Source organism: Puntigrus tetrazona, unplaced genomic scaffold (assembly GCF_018831695.1).
Source record: "Puntigrus tetrazona isolate hp1 unplaced genomic scaffold, ASM1883169v1 S000000270, whole genome shotgun sequence".
Classification (NCBI taxonomy): domain Eukaryota; kingdom Metazoa; phylum Chordata; class Actinopteri; order Cypriniformes; family Cyprinidae; genus Puntigrus; species Puntigrus tetrazona.
The window spans coordinates 1,117,501-1,142,500 of record NW_025047932.1 but is presented as its reverse complement, the minus strand read 5'-3'; the positions used below and the strand labels follow the sequence as shown (position 1 = coordinate 1,142,500).

Genomic DNA, 25,000 nt, shown 5'->3' with positions numbered 1-25,000 from the left:
CACCTTTAGAGCACACACACACACACACACACGCAGACACACACGCACACACACACACGCACACATGAACACGCACACACACACACACACACACACACACACACACACCTTATAGGACAAAAATGTCAAGATGTCAGCATCAAAAGTTATTTTATGTCCATAAAAGCACATTAAATGCAAGTAAATTGTCTACTTTTAAAGTTTCAAAAAATGTCATTCAGTGTAACACAATATTTACTCAGCAATTCAAACAATATTCGTATTCTGACTTATATTTTAAATATATAAAAGAATAAGGAAGCATATTCAAATGAAAAACTAAATTGCTATTAAACGGTGAACTTTAAACAACAACAACAAGTTGTTAAAGTGGTATTACACTTATTGTTTTTATGCTTAAACCTTTTTTCGTCTTTGGCAAATTGTATAAAAACTGTATATTGTATATATAACTTAAGCAAAATAATTTTGCAATGCATGAAATCCAGTGGTTTCCAGTGAGAGAAATGTATATAACACTGCATTTAATACTTATTGCACTATACTCTACTCTACACACAATGCATAATCACCAGCATAATCAATAATACATAATATGATATAGGCAATTAATACTTGCTCATTCGTTAATTTTTATTTATTTATTTTGTACCAAAAAGTAGGATTGAAACGTAACTGTGGTTGCAGTTGTTTAAAATGCTTTCTGGATGCTTTAGTAATACCTTTTATAATGTGTCTTCATGTAGAGGCTTCATAGAAACCGCTTTTTCTCGTGGGATTTTTTCGGGTGTTTTTCCTTTCCAGCCATCACTGCGCACATCATCATCCTTCAGACACGATGACAACCGAGAGAGAAATGTGGGGTGTGTAAGTGAAGATGTCGCTTTGCCGTCTCTTACATCACGTGAAGATGTGTTTTAGTGTGTGTGTGTGTGTGAAGCCATGCAGGTTTAGTTGACTGGGATGAGTTAGCTGCGAGCCGCTGGGGATGTTCAGTGCTGGAAGGGCCCTGCGAGCGCGGCTCATCTGCACACTCATATCTGATATATAATGTCTTGGGGGTAAAATCAACATTTGCCTTTGCTTGTCTTTGCCTTTGGCCAGCAGGCGTTTTAGGCAAAACTTTCCTGATTTCACCCATTTGATGAGTTGTCCAGTTACATTACAAAATGTTGAATGGCAAATAAAGCATTCAGGACATGCATAAAACGTACTAATATGCTACTTTTAAATGCTTTTTTAGGCATAAAAAATGGATTTAACATTTAATAAATTTGTTCTACTTGTTAGTTTCAAGGGACAATATCTATAGGAATACTAAAACAAAGCCAGTGCATTATTAATATTAATAATAATTATATATATATATATATATATATATATATATATATACATATACACACACACATATATATAATAGTGTATATACATACATAAATTTGATTGATCACATCCAAAATGTTTTTGTTTCCATGATACATAAATGTATATAAATACAAACACATGCAAGAAAAATATGCTTAAGTATTAAATATATATAATATACAATAGAATAATATAAATGCACATGCATGTAAATATTTTCAAAATATTTTTTATGTTTGTGCATTTATTTACATTTGTTTTAATAAATGTAAAAATATTTTTAGGGCGTATAACAGGTAGAATTACATATTTATTGCTCTTCAAGAGTATTATATTACATTATATACAATGGGTAAAAGACAAAAAATGGTTTAACCATAAAAATGATAAGTGTAATACTGCTTTAAATTTAAATTTTGTAAACGTTTTGCAAGAAAAGTTAGTTTGTGACACGTTAAAATATGAATTACGTACCTCAAATACCAATACATTCATCAGTAATATTTTTTTACTCACTGAAAACAACAAAATTTAATATGCTTCCTTATTCTTTTATCTATTTTAATATGTACAAGTCAGATTAAGCATGTTTGAGTGTTTTTACACGGTTTTGTTACGCTCAATGATGATTATTTCAACCAACTCTGACATTTTATTCTCTAAAAACTTACTTGAAACCTTACTTTTTTTAATAACACATTTATTCTTTCTGTGGACATCAAATCACTTTGGAGAATGTCTTGTGATGCGGGACATCTTGACGTCTTTGTATATAAAATGTACAAAGAATAGAAAATACATAGTTTATAGAAATGAAAGAGAAATGAACAGAATATTGAATATGTTAAAAACTAAATGGAAGCAGACAGTAAAGCAGCAGCCGCCTGTATTCCTCAGCATGCAGCTGAAACATGAGCCTAAAACACTTCTAATGGTCGGCGAGAGGGAGGAAAATGGTTACGAAAAACTAAATTGCAACTTATATTGTGCAAAAAAAATCCCTTTAAGCCCTTCTGTGTTCACTCGCCTTCCTGAATGACGAGCAAATATCACAATATCTCTCTTGCTGTTTGCAGCTCTTCCTTTCTCTGCGTGAGTGTTTGTAATGCGGAGTATTTGCTGCTGCTGTTTTCTGTGAGATCCCTCCGGCCCCGAGGCTCCCGCTTGTTACGTGAGATAGTATTTGAAGGTGAAGATGGAGGCGGCGCTCATGAGCCGAGCTTTTGCCAGGAAACGCAGCGGGTCTCCATAGACGGGCATCATGGCTCATTCTCTCGTCCGTCAGCGAGGGTTTGGAGTAGAATCTGTCTAGAAACTCGACGTTTGGAAACGTCGCAGTCGTCATGAACGCTCAAGGTGAGACGGGACGAGACGCCAAGTAGGATGAGCGTTTCCGGATGGACTTGGGACGCTTTTCCTGTCTAACATAGTGTTAAAGAGCTCCAGGCAGAACCTAAAATCTGATCGATTGATGAAAACGTATGTCCTACTCGCCAAAGTCACTTGAAGTCGGCTAGCTTTTATACCAAAACTGCACTGGGCAGTCTTAAAGTGCCCCTATTATGGCTAATGAAAGGTTCGTATTTAGGTTTTGGGGGTTGACATGCATGCAATGTCAAAAAACACTTTTGTGGTCTTATAATATGGACTTATCTGCTCAACGACTCCCAGACGATTTGCTCAATTGTTGTTTTTGCATGACGCTAATCTGCGATGATTGGTCGATTTCATCTAGCCTGTGTTTGTGAGCTCTGCGCTGATTCGTGTACAGCGACACCTAGTGGTGAAGAATGAACTCGCATTTTCGTTTTTATTCAGACCGACGCAGAAACACCAACAAGTGGATGGCAACAGGCTAACGTTTCGTATTGATGTCAACATAAAACTAAAAAAGATTCATTTTAAAAAACGACTCCAATGATTCGAGACAGTAATTTTATGCGCACTTTCAGATTTTAAGATTTTGAGCTATTTTGCTCTTTATAACTTGTTTCAGACAATATACTCAAGGGTTCATTTTTCTTCGCTTTATCAGTTTACAATCGCTCAATTAAATTTCAATTTAAACCAAGCATTACTGCTTCGACAGAGGGGTATGTTCATATATAAATGGCTTATTTTAAACCATTTTATAGCATCTAAAAGATTTCGTTTTAAATTTTTTCTGAGAAATCGATAAATTTGATGCTAATGAGTCGTTAAAATAATTTGAAACCTGGCAAATTAATGCTTATTAAGATTTCATATTAAAACCTAACATTGCCAGAAACCTGTACTCCAAGCATTGAAATACGGTAATTTATTTCATGAAGTCTTAATAAGAGTTGTTCAGAATATTACTCTATAGTTACTATTTCTATCCAGTTCATACTGACGATGCTCGGTAATTTAAAAATGAACTCTCCTTCCTGTCCTTCTCATTATGTTAATATATGTGCGCACCAAACCAGCCCTGAATGTCTCACAGATCTTACGAGGCGGTCAGAGACTTCTTCTACCTTCACCTGCTTGTTTGTTTGTTTGATATATTCTCATTTCCTCTCTCTGAATGTGTGCTTGACATTTGACGGCTGATATCTAGTTTACGTGTTGCAGTATTTTTCAGCCACTAGCCTGGAAAACATTCAACACAGACTCGCTGGAAAAAAGCAAAACTCCAAAACACTGTTGGCTGCGAATCACTAACAAATTGCATTCGTTTTCACACAAATTATGATTAATGATTATTTATTCATAGTGGCTTAATTTCGTGGAGCTCCGAACGCTTTTAGAGGGGTCATATGATGTTCCCTTCTCTTTGGAGTGTTAAAGCTGTTAGCATAGTTAAGATCCCTAAAGTTTCAAAACCAAAAAGATTTATATCATTAGCCCCTGAAACGGCTCGTTTAACACCCCAACTTTTCTGCTTTTATTTTCGTAACACTGCCCAGATTTTTATTTGAAGAAAGAAGGTGGAGCTATTATTCTCGTTGCTGCGGGCGCCATGTTCCGGAGACGTTGTGTTTTGTTGTTTGTGCTTAAACTAAAAATCATCAGTCTGTGGTGGCTGCGCACGGAGACTATAAACTGAGGCAAGGACAGTCTGGTGCTTCTGACTCGCAACCGAGTGGTGAAGTGTTATATATTCATGAGGCGTGATGCAATGTGCAAAAAGGCAGCACTAAGTCATTATAATAAGTGATTATGTGTCCACTGAATGCAGAAAGTGCCTCATTTGTAATGGATTTTATTGTTTTTGCGCCGGGACACAGGATTACGTTACGGTAAGAGAAGAAACAACGTACAGCGCGTAGAAAATAATGTGTTTTTTGAAACTTAAACCTCATAAACACATTGCATTACACTAAATACTCAAAATAATGCTCTTTTAGGAGCATCGAATCGCCCCTTTAATGTAGTGCATTTTAGTAAATGAAAAAATTTCACACGACCAGCTCCATATGCGTGTCTTTTTTGACGTAGTAAACTTGCTGGGTAGCGCACCCGGTACAGCACTTTTTATGTAACGTTTGCCTTTGTTAACACGGTTTAGGCTGTTTATTGCATTATCAGCGTAACCAGTGTTCTGTGCTTAGATTCAACACTTTTGAGTTGATGCCACGCTTTGAGGAAAAATCAGGACCGTGAGTTTTGGAGCTTCTTTATTCTGGCACTGAAAAGACTGATGCAATTTACTCACGGAGTTGATATTTGGCCAGTTTCCTTTTGCAGTCCTGTTTTGTTCTGTTGCGAACGGCGTGTGTGGATGAGATGGATGAGCAGTGTTTCTTCACCGGCAGGTACAAACTCCTACGTGAGGAGCTGATTCAGGTGCTTGAGGACGGACTGTCCAGCCTGTCCTGTCTGTGTTACAGCCCTGCAGTGTGATTCTGTGTAGCCCTTTCACAGATATTACAGGAAACAGCATTACTGATCAGATTTTTAATAATGGTCTCTTGCGCTTTTAATTAAACTGAGGGGATCTTAAGATGTCAGATCTAGAGTAATCAGTTTGCGCAATTATTGAAGTATTATGATTATCTTATGATAAGCCTCTGATGATGAGAGATGAATTCCCAGTGGTGATGCATGTTTTAAAACGTAAGCTTCTGTGGGATTTATGTGCAATTGCCAAATATCCCCTAAAAAAAAAAGATATATAATATTTGTTCTATATATAATAGAACAAAGTAATACATTTTGTTTTAATTTTAACATCTAGGCATATTTATGAGATGCTTATTAGTATTATTTTATCCTAAATATTTGATGTTAATATTTCAAATTTTATTTGTTAACATTCTAATTTGAACGTTTTAGTAATTTTGTTGTTTTTTGTAGTATTTGTTTTAATTTAAGTAATTTTTACTAAAATTTACTAATTTTATTTACCTGTTGTTAATAATAATAATAATAATAATAATAATAGCAATGTATGAAATAAATTGAAAACACCTTGGTAATTAAAAAAAACAACTTTTTTGTAATATGCAGTTCTTTTAATGTATTTTTTGTCTGATACAAGAACTTAGAGATCTATATTGCTATTATTGATACCAGTTATTTTATCATATTTAATAGGAGTAAAACATTTTATTCTCACTCTTCTGTTACCATGTTTCACTTAATCCAGCATAAATATAGAAGATAGAAATCCCAGTGCTGTTATTTTCTGCTGGTGTTTCCAGAGTGGACACATGACCGTTTCCTGACCAGATGCCACACGATAAAGCAGGAGCTTAATTGGTTGTTCGACTGGCCGTGGCGCTTGAAAATCAAATAAAACAATGTGTTCTGTTCGGACAGGAAGTTTATCTCTGACAGAAATAAACAAAGAAACGCATTTGTGTCAAATGCGTGACGCATCATAGGATACATAACTAATTTGCATATAATAAATTACTTTTTAAATTCATTTTGAGTTGGTTTTCCAGATAAGCTTTTCATTAATTTTGACTCTTAATTGTTTGCTTTAGTTTTTTTTCAGACTTTTGAATAAAGGCTGGTGAACTGTGGGATTTAGTGACATTAATGAATAATTAAGCACTTAAATAAGTACCTGTTTATTTATGTGCTATTCATATCCAATGCCGTTTTTTCATATTTCGTACGGGCAAGCACATCAAAAACAAGTCTCTTCTGCTCACCAAAGCTGCATTTATATGATCAAAAAAGTGAAATATCATTAGAATGTTAAATACCTGTACTCTGGGCGAATTTCTGTTAAGCTGTAATTGATTTCAGTGAATTTTCACCATCATTACTCATGAAAACAGTATTTTTGTGGAAACCGTGATACGCTACAGTTTGTGTAGTTTCAGTTCAGTGTTATTTCTGTTCGATGCCGAGCACGTGTCACTCAAAATACCACGTTTTAAAAATTTTACTTTTTGTATTTGTTTAATTACTTGAGTGTTTTGGAGTCATGAAATGCATTTTATTTTACTGCTTTTCGGTGCCGTCCAACTTTGATAGAGCCGGAAGGAGTGGAGGATGTTTAGTCGGCGTGATCCTCATCCCTGCAGACAGAATCAGAAATAAAGGGCAGCGTGTTCTTTTGAGAAGGACAGCAGGTCTGATGATGAATGCGTGCGCGGCGTTCCTGATCACGTAAACGGCAGATGAGGTGAGCGGGGGTTAAAGCTGCTGAATAATGGAGCACATATGCTGCTGGCGTGATTCTGTGAATATGCGCTGCCACGCGCCATGAATATACAGTATGAATGTAAGCATGATTATGCAAGCCGCGTGCTGGCATGAGTCCGCCTGCGACCGCTGGCCAAGCGTTTCTATGGCGACGTGTTGCTGAGTCTGATGCACAAATTAGATGGAAGCGATCGCTTTCCACAAACCTGTTGAGTTACGCTATTTGGGCCCGGACGCCTTGTTCATTTCGAGAAGGGTTTTTTAGAAGAGCGTTTTAAATGAATAGAAGTTAGATTAAAGTTGGATGCGTTTATCATGTGATGTGGGGGATATTATGTTTGATCACTCTTGTCAGATGTGAAAAACGGTGCATTTTAGTGACGGTTCGATGGCTTTTCAAATGATTTCTCCACTTTTCACAATCGTCACATTAAAACACACAGTAAAAAAAAAAAAAAAAGTGTATATATATATATATATATATATATAAAGCAGTAATTTATCTGATGGAGATGGATGGTTTCTCAGTTATAGACAGGTGTGTGTGTGTATATATATATATATATATATATATATATATATATATATATATGTCCATGACATTACATCATTTGAACAATTTATGTATTTATTAAACAAAAATACTATTGCACAAAGTTTTAAGTTATCGTATAATGTACCGGACATGCAATAAATGTATATATTTATTTAAAAATGTATTTAATTTCCACATTTAATTATTAACTGCAGTAACTGCATGAAGTAATAAATTAATTATTGCAATTATTTAAAGATTATAGTTATTTCACTTACTATTGGCATGTAATGTATTTATATGTATTTATTAATTTTATTTTGACTGTTATATATTAAAGTATATATATGTTACATTTTGACATGAATATGTTTTCATTGCACGACATTCATCATGATCCAGGTTTGACGGAGATGGATGGTCTCTTGTTGTGTTAGACCCTGTTCAGGTGTGTGGATGTGCTCCTCTGTACTCAATCAAACACACTTGGGATGACGTTTGTGAGGAGATTGATGGAAGATCTGTCTCTGGAGGTCTCGAGATCATCTCTGGCGGTGTGTGTGTGTGTGTGTGTGTGTGTTTTTTAGCTGTGCATGTGGCTTGTAATGTCTGCATTTGAATAAATGGGTCATGCACTCGCAGACAAAAGCTCATAACTGGTATGAAATATTCACAGCGGCAGAAGTAGCGATGCAGTCAGTGCCCGAGGAGTATTGAGTTCATTCTGTGCTTCGTTTCTAGAAACCTCCTGCATACGATAGAGGACTTGAGGCGAAATGTAAGAAAGCGCCGTGTGCCTGTGATTAGATTGGCATTAAAGTGCCCTAAAAGCCGGCCAGTAGAGGGTGCTGACGTCTCCCGGGGAAAATCGCTTTCGTGATGGGTGTGTTATTTCTGTGAATGCATATCTCAATTCATTTATTCTGTCAAAGTCGGGCTGAATCTCTATGCAGGACGTAGCCGGTGCTGTAATGCTTCAAAAATGAACTGGAAGATATAAATAAATGCAAATATGACTAACGCACTATATTTTGTGTGCTCTAAAGCTACCATGCAGTACGTTTGAAGCGGTCAAGTACTGCTTTTATTAATCAAGGATGCATTAAATCGTTCAAAAGTGACATTTATGACGTTACAAAAGACTTGTGAACTTTCTGTGAATGCTGAAAAATAAAGATATTCCTCGAATCAACATATTATTATGATTTCTGAAGGACCGCGTGACGCTGAAAATCCAGGTTCAATCGCAGTTCAGCGTGCATTCCCACACAATTTAGTTATTTTCAATCACAGCAATATTTTCGATTTCCAATGTAGTTGTACGTGACTAAATGCAAACGGAGACACATTTCAAAAACTTATCGCAAAGTTCTCAAGGCCAACACTCGTCTTTCTCTTTGTGCCACGTATAATTTCTTTGGAGAATGACTTATGACTGATTGCTGAAGACGGGTTGGAGCGTATACGCAAATCAGCGGGTGATATGGGATGTAGCTGCAGAACGCACATTAGCATATTGTCAGGAAAACCAGCAAACAAGCAGTAATCAGCAGAAGAACCGGACGCCTGCGGAGACAGCTTGATGGACAGAAATAGCTCCGACTCGCTGCTCTGACCTTTGAGCTGCTCTGACGTTTGAGCAATCAATTTTTGGTTTATGCCACACAGTGATGTGAAGATATGCCTGTGTTTGCATGCAATTTTTGTGTGTGTTTTTGTGTGGTAAAAGAGGCAGCTAGTATTTCATCGTGCAATCCACGGCCAATTTACTATTCGGTATGTTTTTTTTTCTAAAGCGCTGTTTTGAGAGAGAAGTGAAGAAGATGGGGAAGTTAAGGGAAGTGCAGACTCGCCTGAGAAATTTGACAGCTTGAGTTAAGAAATATTGGCACTTGGAGCCTCTCAGGCTTTCATCTAAGAATCTGTGATTAATTCAGCCGTCGGTGTGAATATCTTCTCTGTCGCTCATCACGCTTCAGTGATGCAAAATCAAATCTAGATATAATGCATCCAGATGTGTTGTGTTACTGGTAATTTATTATTTGCCTCCATAATGACCTCGCATCTCATTAATTATCAGAGGATTAAGCCTCACCCGGGCTGAAATTTCACCTGTAATGTTTCCTAAAACCTATTTCCTCATTCTTAACAGTTTCCATAATTCTCGTTGAATATTTATGAAATGCACTTGGTTTGTTAGATTTTTTGGGGCTGTATAGCATGTTGCCCCTGTTAAATTATAAATTATAAATTAAATTATAATTATGAAGTCATAAATCCAAACAAATGTGCCACATTTATGTATTTAAAAATCTTCCTAAATGTATCAATTAATATTCAATAAATGTACATATGTATATATGTGTGCATTTATATATATATATATATATATATATATATATATATATATATATTATTCAGAATGCATATAATATATAAAATATATATATTAATTCATTTATTAATAAAAAATTTATTAATAAAAAAAGACAAAAAAAGACAAAATTAAACTGTTGCATTGTTATGTATTTTCGGTCCCCGCTCTATTCCACAAAACTAAATTAACAGTCAAAAAACAATACATAAACAAACAAAACCAAATAATAGGTCTATGAATAAACCCTTAATATAAACAGAGTGCTTAGCAAGATCAAAATCTAATTTGCTGTATGATATACTTTAGAAATCTTTGCTTAATACATTTTCAGCTGTGCAATGCATTTGTTCCAGTTGAATTATGAATGCGGCCAGATGTGACTCATTTATGTATATGTCTATGAAATCACATTTCATATTTCACGTGAGAACTCATCTGAGAAGTGTTTCACACATGACGGATGTGCTCCTCGTGGCCGTTCAGCCCAGGTAATCTGCATCGATTATGTGTTTTCCTGTGTGCTGAGACGGACCTGCTTCAGCGAGGGTCATCCGTGTCATCCTCCTCAGAATGGCGCTCTAAAGAGATGTGTGACTTTCAAATGCACTCCAGATATCATTTTCCTCCTTTCTATAGCGATTAAAGGAAAGAGAGGACTGGCCGATTGGAGAATAAATGGGGATAAATACAGTGTGAGAGCCGGGAGATGATTGAGATGAAAGCTCGGGTCAGCTTTGAACAGAGCCGCTCGTTCTCTTGATTATTAACAGCGTCTTCGTATCGATCGTGGGAAGTAACTGCAGTAATGAAGCGTGAGCTTGATTTATTGGCTGTACAGAAATCAGCATTTAAGACCCAACAACTGATTGATTAATAGTTTACACTTTGTGTTTGATTCGATCACGAGCGACATACAAACACAGAAGAACTTCTTTTCATTTCCAAGTTTTTCAGGTACAGCTTCAAAACGAACCACAAAAGCTTATTAATTTGCATAAAACGGATTAATCGCAGTTAAACTGCAAATAAATATAAAAGTAACATTACTAATATAATAAAACAATAAAAACATGATAGCATAATTAAAATCGTATGTATATATGCATGTATGTATATATAATATGTATGTATATATATACATATATGCATAATGTACATATATATGCATATGTACATATATATACTATATGTATGTGTATATATATACTGTGTATATATATACTGTGTGTATATATATATATATATATATATATATATATATATATATATATATATATATATATATATATATATATGTATATATATGTATATATATATATATATATACTGTATATATATATATATACTATATATATATATATATGTATATATATATATACTGTATATATGTATATATATATATACTGTATATATGTATATATGTATATACTGTATATATATATATATGTATATATATATACTGTATATATATGTATATATATATACTACTATATATATATGTATATATATATACTACTATATATATGTATATGTATATATACTGTATATATATATATGTATATATATATATATATATATATATATATACAGTATATATATATACATATACAGTATATATATATATATATATATATATATATATATATATATATATATATATATATATATATACTGTATATATACTATATATATATATATATATATATATATATATATATATATATATATATATATATATATATATATATATATATATATATATATATATATATATATACTGTATATGTATATATGTATATATATATGTGTGTGTATATATGTGTGCATATGTATTAGGGATGCAATCAAATTGAATGAAAACTACTATAGTTACCATGACCTAAGAATGAACAAAAGTTTATTAGTTCATGTATTAATCTTGCTTAATGTTAATTGCAACATTTACTAATGCATTATTAAAATCAACAGTTTTTGTTAGCGGTTAAAGCACTCTGAATGAACATGGGCTAAGAGTGAACATCTGTATTATCGTCTGTATCTGTAATAAATGTATTGTTTAATGTTCGTTCGTGTCAGTTAAACTACTGGAAGCTTGCATAGTGTTACCATAATAATAAATAGCAATACATTATTTTTATACGTTATATATATATATATATATATATATATGCATATGTACATTTCCACTGTTATTTTCTGTGGCACTGCTTGTAAATAATCAATAGTGCATAAAACTCTATCTGAAATAAATGTGACTTCAACAAATGGTCAGTGGAAGAAATTGCTTCAGAAAATGTTGGTTAACCCCAAGAGGTCAACTTTTATGAGGCTCAGGTTTACAGCCCTGTTCACAGCGTCTCTAAATACAGGATTTATGTGATTTTTGCGTCACTAACTAATGAATTGCTGTTGTATTGATTCTTTCAGCGTGTGATTGTTCTCCGTATGACGACTTTTTCTCTTCCTCCTTTAGATAAAATCGAGAATGGAGAGGTGTATCAGAGACGCAGGGGTCCCAACCCCGGCCACACGGAGGAGCAGGACGTGAGTCCTAAAGCACAGGAAGTGAGCGGTCAAACAGGAAGTAGCTGGAGGAGAATCGTTCTGCTGATCCTGGCCATCACTATACATAACATTCCCGGTGAGTCTCTCCACTCCTGGCCTCCTCTTCGGTTGTCTCTTTCCGTAGCGCATCTCTCTCTTAGCTTTTTATTGTTAGCATCCATTAGTATTTATTTTAAGAGCGCACAGTGCTCTTCTTCCGGGTTTGAGGTCAGCGATGACGCCACGTCATCCGTCTCGCTGGTATTCATGAGTCTGTGCGGCCTAATCCTAGAAGAAAGAATGGTTGCATAATTATTCATATCTGCGTGTGACCTTTCCCTATGACTGGCGCTTCAAACGGAGATTTGATCCCACACTGAAACATGATTTGCATGTGTTTATTCGCACACTGCAAAAATACAGGTGTTTCCTCACTATGCTGATGATCGGGACATCTTTCTACATTTATGAACAGGTGAACAAGGACACATTTAAAACGAAAGGCAGTCTGCTATTGATTGATTCAGTATCAGAAATGCATGACTGTGTGTGTGTGTGTGTGTGTGTGTGTGTGTGTGTGTATATATATATGTGTGTATATATACAGTATATGTATATATATGTGTGTGTGTATATATATATATATATATATATATATATATATATATATATATATATATGTATATATATATATATATATCAAAATACCAATATACAGATTTTTTTATTTTATATGATATTATAGTGCATTGAAAGCTTTAAAAATAATAATAAATCCACTTATATATCAATCGTTTGCATTTATTCCAGAAAGATGCAGCGTAACCATAAATATCGATCCCTTAAAATTTTATTTTAAGATTTGTGGATGGTCGGAGACATAAGGGCTGTAGAAATACTGAAAATCTTTTAGAGCTCTCAATTGTTTTTTTAATTATTAATTCATTAATGTGCAGCATATGACACATTTATTAATAAATCTGTATTTATATAAAAATATTTAATTTGCAAATGCCATATTTGTGATTTTTTTTTTTTTTTCTCCACCTTGTAAACATCACATTCTTGGTGATATTTATATAGTTTACTTGTTTTTTTTATTACAACCAGCCCAAAAGCGCCCCCTAAGTAAATAAAGCACTTTGTAGGCCAGGCGTTTGGACTCGTAGGAAGGACCAGCATTCCCATCATTTTTTACACGTATTCAGATTAAAGGCTGCAGCCCAAAACAGCGAACCTTCAAGAATAACCACACGGCTGACTTGATCTTATCACCATCCTACTCTGAATGTGAAATAACCCTATTATTGACAAGACATATCGGCATCATTTACAGATAAACACCAGTCCGATGCCGATTTTTACATTTTAAGCCATTATCGGTTTTAAGCCAATTTCGATATCGGTCCGATAATGTAATGCATACCTAAAAATAATACATTATTAGGATTATCAGTGTTTAAAATCTGCACTCAGAAATGAACCGGTCTAGAATAAAACTAAAAATGAACAGCCAAGTCAGTCAAAGTGACCGATAATGATTATTTGACGTTGATCCCCGCTGGAGCTGTGCTGCTTTTTCGACATTTTAAAAGTCTCTATTGGTTCTCCTTGTGCTTTTGCACCACGCTGCCTGTATTTTCCTCTCTATCAGCAGCGCTTTAGGCAGCACTTGATCACAGCTCTGAGAGGTGAATATTCCCGTCCGTTCCGTGCATCTCGCGGCCCATCTTCCAGACGACTTGACTCCCGAAGGTTGACCACCAGCCGCGCTTTCTAAAGCCAGTGCTGTTTAATTACACAGCGACTCTCGGCTTGCTCTTTTTCAGACTGGATTAGCGGACTCTAAAACGGACGCATTGTCAGCAAATCAAGCATCTGTCAAAATGAATCATCCGAACGAGACGAGATCAATAGAGTGCTGTTCTTTAGCACGGCTTTAAGAGGAAGGTACAGCACAAGGTCACCAAGAAAAGACCTGTTATATAATAACGAATGAATAAGACTCAATTGAGGAGAACTCATTATATCAGCTACATTTTTCATTACTAAGGCAATCTGTTACATTACTATTCAATAGTTTGGAGTCAGTACCATTTTTTTTTATTATTCTTTAAGGCTATGTTAAGTTGATAAACTTTTTTGAAAAAAAGGTTTTTGCATTGATAATGATCCGAAATATTAGAGTGATTTCTAAAGGATCACGTGACACTATAATGATGCTGAAAATACAGCTTTGATCACAGAAATAAATGAGCTTTTTATAATAATAGTAATAATGTTTCATAATATTACTGTTTTTTTAATATCAAATTAACACAGCCTTGGTGAGCATAAGATACTTTTTTGTTAAAATAAAATCTTACCGACCCCAAACATTTATTGAAATTTATGTATCAATAATATTAAAAATGTAAAAAAAAAAAGCGTTTTTTTTTACATAATAATTTTTTTGTTTATAACTATTCTATTATTGATTGAAGGTTCAATAGAATATATATAAAAACAATTAATGAAATTAATTAACGTGGAAAAAACTATTACAAATGGACTTTTCCCCCAACTTTTAAAGTAGTGACCTGCACAGATCAGATCAGTCTCGGTTGTATTGTGCGCCGCCCGTGACGCGACGATGAGCTGACCTTTGCCTCAGGTCTCTGATGTATGATCTGAAGTGCTGTTGCCGATTAGATCTCAAAAAGGTCAGTATGACAGACGAACAAAGCCACCGTGCAGAGTACACCTTTAAGTCCCTTCATTTGTGGCTGTAGCTTCAAAAAATCCTCCCTGAAGTGTCAAAAGTGTGTAAGTTCTCTGGAGTGACGTTTTTTACCTAAAAAAAAAAACTACCTTTTTTAACAGGCGTCCTACACGTTTGACATCTTCTAGCTTCTTAATTTTATTAGATGCAAAGAATATTGCATGCAATATGGCATATTTTATCCAGTATATGCTGATTAAATTCCATCATTTTGAACTGCTGTATCTAAAACCAGTGCTTGTTTCGCTCGAGCCCCTCGCAGTTTCTTATATATGATGCACTTTATAGCATTTGTGCTTTCAACAGCTGTTTGTTAAGAGGAGACTCTGCCGGTGAAAACAGTTTTTTTCATGCACCCGTCAATGTTTTCATACTAGTACAAAGAAAACATAAAAAGACACCGTTTAGTGTTTCTTACTGTCAACGGATTTCAATTACAATATATATTTTAAAGCCCGTTTCTCAGTCTGTTTCCAACTGTAATAGATGTCTGAAGGCATTCATAAATGTGAAAATGCAAATCTTTATGTAATACTTCTGTTTGTCATTCAAACATCGTTTCTGTTATTTTGCATTAAAGCTGATGCAGTATAGTTTTTATTGATATGCATTAGCCGTGCTGGTGCTGTGACCTTAAATGTCCCTCAAGGTGCGTGAAAGCATCATGAGGAGAAGAGTACATGACGTCAAAAAACAAAAAACTGAGCTATGTCTGGTAGTCTAGAGTCTAGAGTTAATCTCTTTAAAATCAAGTTATAATAGTCAGTAATTACGGTCAAGTTAATCGTAGTTAAGAGGCACTTAAAACATAAATAAATCTGGCCAGTATTTGAAAGCATAAACATTAAGAGCTCATTATGTAATTAAAAGCCAATTAATTCTTCTGTTTTATGGTTGGAGACGTGCTCTTATTGTGCACACAGTAAAACACTTTCACACTCTTTACTGGCATTGATGCTTTCACATCTGTGGAATATTTCCTTTGCACAAACGTTTCTTCATAGTGCGAAAAAACATTCTTCTGATCGTTAAAAAAGCTTGTTTGTGCGTTTTGTGCGCTTATAATAATTAATCGAATCATTAAAAATTGTGAATTAAAATACTTTAACTCATTTTAAAAAAGAAGCAATCAAAACAAAACACTTAAAGGGAAAAAAAGGTATATAATATATATACTATATAATGGTATATTTACATTTTTATGGAAGAAAAGAATACTTTCATCAGTGAATTGTGAATAATCTACTAGCATTGTGTGAATCATGTAAACTGTAACCCGATTAGGAGCATCTTAAAGATTATTACCCAACTCTCTTCATGATCACAATCATTCACAATCGCCGTCTTTCACCAACACTTTCATCACGTTCACAATCACCCGCATCGGCTCGCTGACCTCCTCCAGAGAGAAGAAGGCCCTCGTGAAACACCTTCGCTGCTTTTATCAAGAGATCGCAGGATAATTACTGTCTGACTCCAAATTGTCCGCCGTGTTCCTGCTCTCAGAAATAAACCCTTTTTTGTGTTTTTTTTTCATGTTGTGACAAGTTTAAAAAGCCTGAGTGCTTAGGCTTTCTTTTCTGTCTTTTCTTGTTCTGCCTTGAAAAAGCCGAACAACCTTTAACCCCGTAAAGGCTGCTGTATCGCTCGGTACACGTCTTATTAAAGTCTCTAAACGATTAACGTGATTAAAGCTGTCCATGAGTTTCACGTTTGGATCGTTTCAGTCTCATCTTACCGTGTGACATGCACATTTAGATCATTTTATGAGAGATGCACAATATCTCATCGATTTGCAAACATCAAAATTTGTTGCTCATAAATATCAGCATCATTTTTGCTCAGTTTGGAGCAGTTTCTTCCTCCATTTTCTAATGATATGATACTGTATGAGCTGTAAAATCAAATATCACGCTCAACAGCATTTGTCTAAATGAACTTTAGAACATTTTGTGAACATTTGTCTTTAATAAACAAAGATTTTTGATTATTATTTCATGACATATTTTTCTTTAATATGCATGCATATATTTATTATGCAAACAAAAACCTTTATTTTGGATGCGATTAGTCATTTGACAGCACTAGTTATGTTATTGTTTTCATGTGCATTTAAATGTTGAAGTTTGTCTTATTTTTTACTTTGCTTTCAATTGAGAGCCTCTTTTATTTAAGCGCTTCCTTCAAATGATTGCTTCTGAAAGTAAGCCTTCAGGAACATCGTCATTACCGTCATGGACCACAGCCCATGATATCATGACCTTTCTCCAATAAAGCGTTCATTGTTCAATGCGCAACCATTTCCTGTCAGTTTGGGAGCGTGTGGGAACACACGAGCTGCTCTCTGCTTCCTTATTAGCGCCGGCTTTCATCATCTTCTTTGTCACATCAAAGATAGGAGCACTGCAAAGAGAACCCGAAAAGAGCAACATCTCCTTGAATAATCCCGGGATGTGCTTCAGGGTTTTTGTAGACGGCCGAGCTCTACCTCAGGCCTTTTCTAACCTCGCGTGGAGATTGCCAAGCCACGAGGCTCTACTGACATGCTAATGAAGCTCTGAAAGAGACCAACCGATGCACTTAGGGGAAAATAACACATGTGGATTTGCTTTCTGCTGAAGTCTGGATGTTTGATAAGGTTGAGTTGAGTGTTTCTCCTCGGCTGCTTTCTGAAGGCACGGCGCAGGGCTCTTCTCCCCTGATTCCTCCGGTGGATTCATTAGGTTCCTTCGCTGGTTCTGAAGCAGCGGTGAAGCCCAGCAGGCTTTGCAGAGCCTCGCCGTCTCTGTGTGTCGTTTCCGATTGCTTTTTCCGTCCCTTTCTGCTTCTTTCTTCTCCCAGGAGTCTGTTTATCTGCTAGAGAAAGTGCAACGTGCCACTTCGAACTCAGTTTGTGGGCTTCTGCCAAGACGAAGTTAAAACTCTAGCATGAAGCTTCATTGCCAAACATATTTAGTCGTAGTAACGGTAAAAAATTACCTGGTGACAAAATGAGGACACCTTATGATCCAATTAGCCGTAGATCCACTTTTAGCAGCAATAGCTTGAAGTAACTTGAAGTCTCTCACATTGTTCTGGACAAATCTCGTCCTTCACTTTATTGAGGTTTGTGGGCGTTTCTTTATGAGCGTTGATCTTTCAGGATGAGGTCAGGAGTTCGATTGAGGTACAGAAACACCTTGATTTTCTTCTTCTCAGCCGTTCTGTTGTAGATTCGCTGGGGTCCTCGAGATCATTGACCAGATCTTAGCTGACCCAGGTCCTGTTTCTCAAAATCATCAGCCTTCCACCAGCATTTGTGGCTTTTGGTATGAGGCGTTTGTGCTGATATGCTTTTTTTAAGCTGAATTATTCAGTTTAATTTGAATTTAGTTCTAGAGCCAAACAGAGCCAACATTACAAAAGTATACCATTTTAATTCTATTGAATAAGCGATGACCAATAATCATCAATATATAGATGATTAATACTGTATAATAATCTGGTTATTGTGTATTTAATTTTTATTTTTCTTTACAGAGATTTAATTTACGTAGAGCACTAGTATGTACACAGCCATGCCTGAGCGATCGATCGGAAATATTCAGCGGCACCGCGCATGAAAATTAATTTCCGAAAGCTTTAACAATACAAACCCAACTTGGTATTAACAGTGAATTCAGAAAGGCAAACTTCCCTTGAAGGCTATTCACGTTTAAACCCAACAAAAGAGAACATTTTAATCGTTTTATTAATATTTTATTAATATTAATCCAAACGTCTCAGAAGTTTTTCATGTCCCAGTGACATGGTCCGAAGTCTTCAGCCTTTTATTAGCGTTATTCTGAAAATTCCTGAAGAAAATTTTTTTTTCACGTCGGTACAAAACATCTGCAGACTTTTATTCACGCCGTTGAGGTCAGATGTCTGCCGAGCAAAATTGCCGACGTGTTAAATGTCAGTGAAATGAAGAAGACGGTGGACGTCTCCGAGTGGGCTTTTGTCTGCTCTAGAGCCCGGCGGTAACCTCTGTCAGCCGCTGCTACTTTTGTCAGGACATAATTACAGTGTTTGCAGCGCAGCGCTCTATTGATATTCCTCATACAGTACAGTCTGCACAAATGTGTTCAACGTGCAATTAAATCAGTCTGAACCGCTGAAAGGAATAGTTCATCGTTTGCTGAAAACGCGCTCAGCTTCCGGTCGTCTGTGACGCCAGGGGGTTTGTTTCTTCATCAGATTTGGAGAAATGCAGCATTGCATCGAATGGGTGCCGTCAGAATGAGTATATAAATAATCACAATAATCCACAGCACTCCAGTCCGTCGGTTAACATCTGGAGAAGACAAAAAGCTGCGTTTTAGTAAGAAACAAATCCATCATTAAAAGGATTAGTTCAGAATGAAAATTCTGTCATTAATTACTCGCCTTCATGTCACTCCAGACTTTCGTTCATCTTCAAAACACAAATGAAGATATTATTGAGGCCATCTGACCCTCCATAGACAGCAACACAACTGAAACGATCCAGGTCCAGGAACTTAATAAAGACATCAATAAAACAGTTAACGGTCCACTACTGTTTTTTGTGCAAAGAAAACAAAAATATCATGCATTTGTTATTTTTGCTTTCTTTGGACAAAAAGGTATTATTTCGGGGCGAACTAACCCTTTAATGGTGGATTTGTTTCTTACAAACATGCAGCTAGTTTCCTCCAGATGTTAACTGATAGGCTGTGGATTAGTGTGGTGTTTTTATCAGCTGTTCTGACGGCACCCATTCACCTCAGAGCGTCCGTTGCAATGCTATATTTCTCCAAATCTGACGGGAAAAGAGACTGAGGACATTATCACCACATCTTTCATTTTTGGCCGAATTACTCTTTTAACATATAGAAGGTTTTGGTATACTTTTTTGAAAATCTCTCTCTTTTTGACCGCTTGAAGCAGGTAAAAGCGCTTTTCCACCCAAAGGCCGTCCGCTTATCCTGATTCTGCGCAGACAGATAGCAGCTGAAGTGAAGTAAAGCAGATGGAGAGCGGCGAGGGATCCGACGCTGCTTAAAGCAAGCACTTTAACAATTCATTTATAGTTGTTACTTCTTTGTTTAAAACGCAGTGACAGTGTTTTTGCTGTTAGACAGAATTAAACACGCGGGAAAGATGATAATAGTTGGTATAAACGGGCCGTTCCTTTTCCCCAGTACTTAAAAAAAAGGACAATCTGTCAAGCTCTGACACTTTAATTAAACTGTTAATTATATCTTAATTATTTACTCAGTGGAAAGAAAAAGAAAGATGGAAATAAAGGAAAGGAAGATTAATGTTGCTCAGAAGGATTATGGGATTTTTTGTATGTGTGTGTGTGAATGTGTGAATGTGTGTGTGTGTGTGTGTGTGTGTGTGTGTGTATATTCTCTTAAAAAACCAAAAAAAAGTTCCTCATTAAGCAACAATAATCTTCCTTTCCTTATTTTCTTTTTTCCATCTTTCTATTTTTTATTAGCACTGGGTAAATAATTAAGATTATAATAAATAGCATGTATATTTAATATATAAACGCATATATATATATATACAAAAAAATATAATTATATATATAATATATAAACTCATTAATATGTCACTATATACACACAAATATACACATGCGTTTTTTGTATTTATATATGCATAATAAATATACACAGTACAGTACACACACACACACATATTAAACAAAAACTTTTATTTTGCATGCGACAACCATACGACACCAACACTAATAGAAGAACTTGGCAGGTGAAAATGATTTTAAAAACTCTCTTGCCCCATTTAACCATTTAAAGTGTAGTCCATCTCTAAAGTCTCTCTGCTCACTTTAACATCCACTTAACTCCTTCTCATTGTACCTCCATTCTTTGATTCTAATGCGACCGTCTCATGCTTCATCTCGACCCAGAATTAAGACATGATTCTGAGCTTAAGTCTGAATGCATGCATGCATAAATCGCATCTCCCAAGATGCTCTCTGCTCTCTTTGTGCTGCGTTTCATCAGCGTCACACCAGACTCAAGGGTTTGAGTGCTTCAGAAATATTTCAGATGCGATGCAGAATTACTGACTTTAGTTTTTTGTGGTATGCATTAATTGTTTTGACTCCATAGATATTTGTTAACGTGCAACGTCGGAAAAATAATGCACACGTGAGTCACACGCAGTGAGTCATTAACATAAGCTTGAGTTTGTCACGCACACAAACACGCAGGCCTTGAGAGAGCATCTAATGCGAATGACATAGTCTCATAAAGTCCAGTGGCATTCATTGCCGCATCTACATTATTAGTTTAAGCATGAAGATCAATGGCCTTAAGTCTTTCTGTGTGTGTGTGCATGTGTGAGAGAGAGAGAGTGTGTGTGTGTGTGTAAGCATGAAGGTCAATGGCCTTAAGTCTTTCTGTGTATGTCTGTCAGTGTGTGTGTGTGTGTGTTATGAGAACACAAATGTGTATAATGACGTGTAAATGGTTTATGAGGACATTTCCTGTGTCCCCTTAAAACAAAAGGCTTAAAAAACATACTTAACAGTGTTTTATGAAGTAAAAAAAAATGGCGGTAGTTTCCTGTAAGGGGTGGAGGGCGATAGAAATACAGTTTGTACAGTATAAAAACCATTATGCCTATAGAAAGTCCCCGTAAACCACGAATGCCAGTATGTGTGTGTGTGTGTGTGTGGGAAACACTGGGCTGATTTTCATACGCGCCTGCGGTTCATTAAGTTAAGTGCAGCTAAACGCAGTGAGTGACCGGTGAAACACGCTCATTTGGCTGGAGGTTTTTCTCAGCACCTCCCATCTGATAAGTTTGTACGAAAGCATCCTTCGGACAAAGCACAAAAAAAAAAAAACCTCCTGCGAATATATCGCAACTAACCTGAAAGCAAGCAAAGATGCTCCTTTGAAAGCGGACTGACCCCGATTCAATATATAGATTGCACTCGGGAAAAGAAAATGATATTTGCTCTTTTAGCTGCGGGCGATCTTTATTCTCTGTTCTTCATTGGCTTGCTGTCAGAGCCGAACACAGGTGAGATGGTCATAAAGTGTTGAGTTATTTGCAGCCGTGTCTCTGGAGTATAATCAAGCGCTGCTCTCTAATCTCTAGTATGCATGCACCCAGCCTCTAGTATGACTGTGCATCCCATAGCTCAATTAAACACACACACACTTTATTATGTTGATGTGTGAAAGAGACTTTGTAACTGATCATATATTGATCTTGTGCATCGACTGCATCTTGTTCTCGTCCAATGGCGGTTAGACATTGTAGTTTTGTAAAAGCTGCAGACGTGCGGCTCGAAGGCGGTATTGTGAAAGATTATGAATGTGCATTTTAAGTAGTGTTTTATTGAGCGGGGTCTAATCACTCCGAGTGTTCTCCTGCTGTCGTTGCTTTCCTATTTATTTCAGGAGTCCACCGGGAATCTCTGACGGGCGTGAGACCGTAGGGCCATGTTAATCATGATGTTGGTCTTGTGCCCTAGTGAGCTGGAAGATGTTTTTTATATAGATCTTGAATACAAGATATCCGTCAAAGCATCGCCTTGTCCAAAAATAATATTTGCCAGCACACCAGTTGCCGACATCATTTTAATAAAAATCAGCATATTAGAATTATTTGTGAAGGATCGTGTGACACGTATTATTTTAATAAATATTATATTGTTATATGTATTAAGTACCTTAAAATAGAAACCATATATATTTATTTATTTTTCCTATTTTTGATCAAATGAATGCACCCTTGTTGAGCATAAGAGACGTAAAAATCATTATAATTAATAATTGTACATTATTTAGGTACTTAGTTTGACAAAATGTTCTAATTCAGCACGCCATGGGAAGTCAATCTAACTAAACATTTTCTTAAATTGATGTTAACAGTTCATCACAGTTCATCTATGCCATATTTAACCATATACCTGAAGGCCATGTACCATAGTTGTTAGTTTTTTACAATACGACTATCCTATCAATCATTACCAGGCCAGGAAACAACAACATGCCACAGTTGTAATAAAAATGCATGGGGAAAAAACTATTACCTTTACAGATTAAATAATGCACATTCTACAAGCTAGCCTAAAGGTTACTTTTATATATAAATGTGGTGGAATCATGTGATCCATCTGAATTATTTAATGAAACAGCCACCTTAAATAAAGTTGAACATGATGGTTTTATTAAACTACATGCATCCAGCCTCTCCTTTTACTGAATAGACTTTAATACTCAACTAAATCTGCATTAGACGTCATTCACCTCCACTTTTAGTGATTGATTTTAAGCCGAGCCTTTATCTGTGCTTCTGTTTTGTGCTGGAAATCGGATGCTGTTTGACAGGAGAGGTAAGACGTCTTGGTTTCTCTCTTGTGGAGCGCGTGAGTGATGAGGAGGAGGCTGAACGAGGGAAGATCATGTTTTATGGATGGAGGTGGTGTATAGATGAGCTTGAGGGGACGTCTGTAATCAATCTCTGGATGTGGTTACACCGTGTGTGAGACGAGCAGCGGCCATGCTGGGGTTCAGGGTTTGGGTACATTTTCTTCAGATTTTAGGAGGAAAAACTGTACAATTGAAAGCATTTTAAAATAAAGAAATGCTTGTGTATCCTATCTCTCTCATCTGAGACTAATTTTAATATTTCACAATATTTTCATATTTGCAGTGTAGCGCGTCTGAATGCTAAACTATGATTAAGTCACGTTCCAGCAGTGTTTGGTTTAAATTACTTTATTTTGATAAATAGAGTACCAACTGCACTGTAAAGTTAGCGGTGTGTGTGTGTGTGTGTGTGTGTGTGTGTGTGTGTGTGTGTGTGTGTGTGTGTGTGTGTGTGTGTGTGTGTGTCTCTGTTATACTGAAATCATACCATCCGTGTATCGAAATACCTAATATATATATATATATATATATATATATATATATATATATTATATATATATGCATATATATATATATATATATATATATATATATATATATATATATATATATATATATATATGGTTTCGATACATATATATATATATATATATATATATATATATATATATATATATATATATATATATATACTGATGATGAAACTGTTTTGTGGAAACTGATTTAATTTTCAGAATCATTTGAGGAATATATATACAGCCTTTATTTAAAATATAAATGTTTTCTAACATTATATGTGTCTTTACTGTCACTATATGTCAAAACATATTTATTTATTTAAAAAAAAAAAAATAGTAATAATACAAATCTGACCCCAAACCAACTTTAATCACAGCTCTCTTAAAGCAGTTTCCTTAAAGACTCGGCCTCTTCTAGTTTAAATGATGTAATGGTTTCAGGTTGATGTCAGAAGCTGATGAGCTTTTAACCTGATCTGTCACTTTAACCGCTGCACAAGTGTTTACTTCAGACTTTTATCTGATTTAATGTCAGCTTGATTTGATATCGAATACATTTACATATCCTTAATTTCCTCTGAGCCCGGAATGAATTTTTCTGGGTAAAGATAAGATTGACCTGATTAATCTGAAGCGATGGCTTTGAATTAAAATATTTACACACACACACACACACACACACACACTCGGGTCTGTCCAGAGGTGTGTGTCGCTGCAGGAGCGCTGTAGAGGATGATGGGAGTTGGATTGGACTCTGATTGGATGTCAGTTTATCAGATGCCGCTGGACTGAAAAGGCGCGTCTGTCTCAGAGCTGTGTGAGGCGTTTGAAATCTAAACTCAAATAGCAGAACAAACCACAGGAGATCAAGAC

The 25,000-nt window shown here is 35.6% G+C and overlaps 1 protein-coding gene across 2 annotated transcripts in view; it reads left to right on the top strand.

Annotated features, from left to right (window-relative positions):
• The window catches only part of LOC122333413 (zinc transporter ZIP11-like), a 102,278-nt gene that overhangs the window by 57,422 nt on the left and 19,856 nt on the right, over nt 1–25,000 (top strand). For both annotated transcript variants that reach the window (XM_043231008.1, XM_043231007.1), the window contains exon 7: nt 12,376–12,543. In XM_043231008.1, coding sequence (XP_043086943.1) covers nt 12,376–12,543 — 168 coding nt within the window. The remainder of the gene's footprint in view (nt 1–12,375; nt 12,544–25,000) is intronic.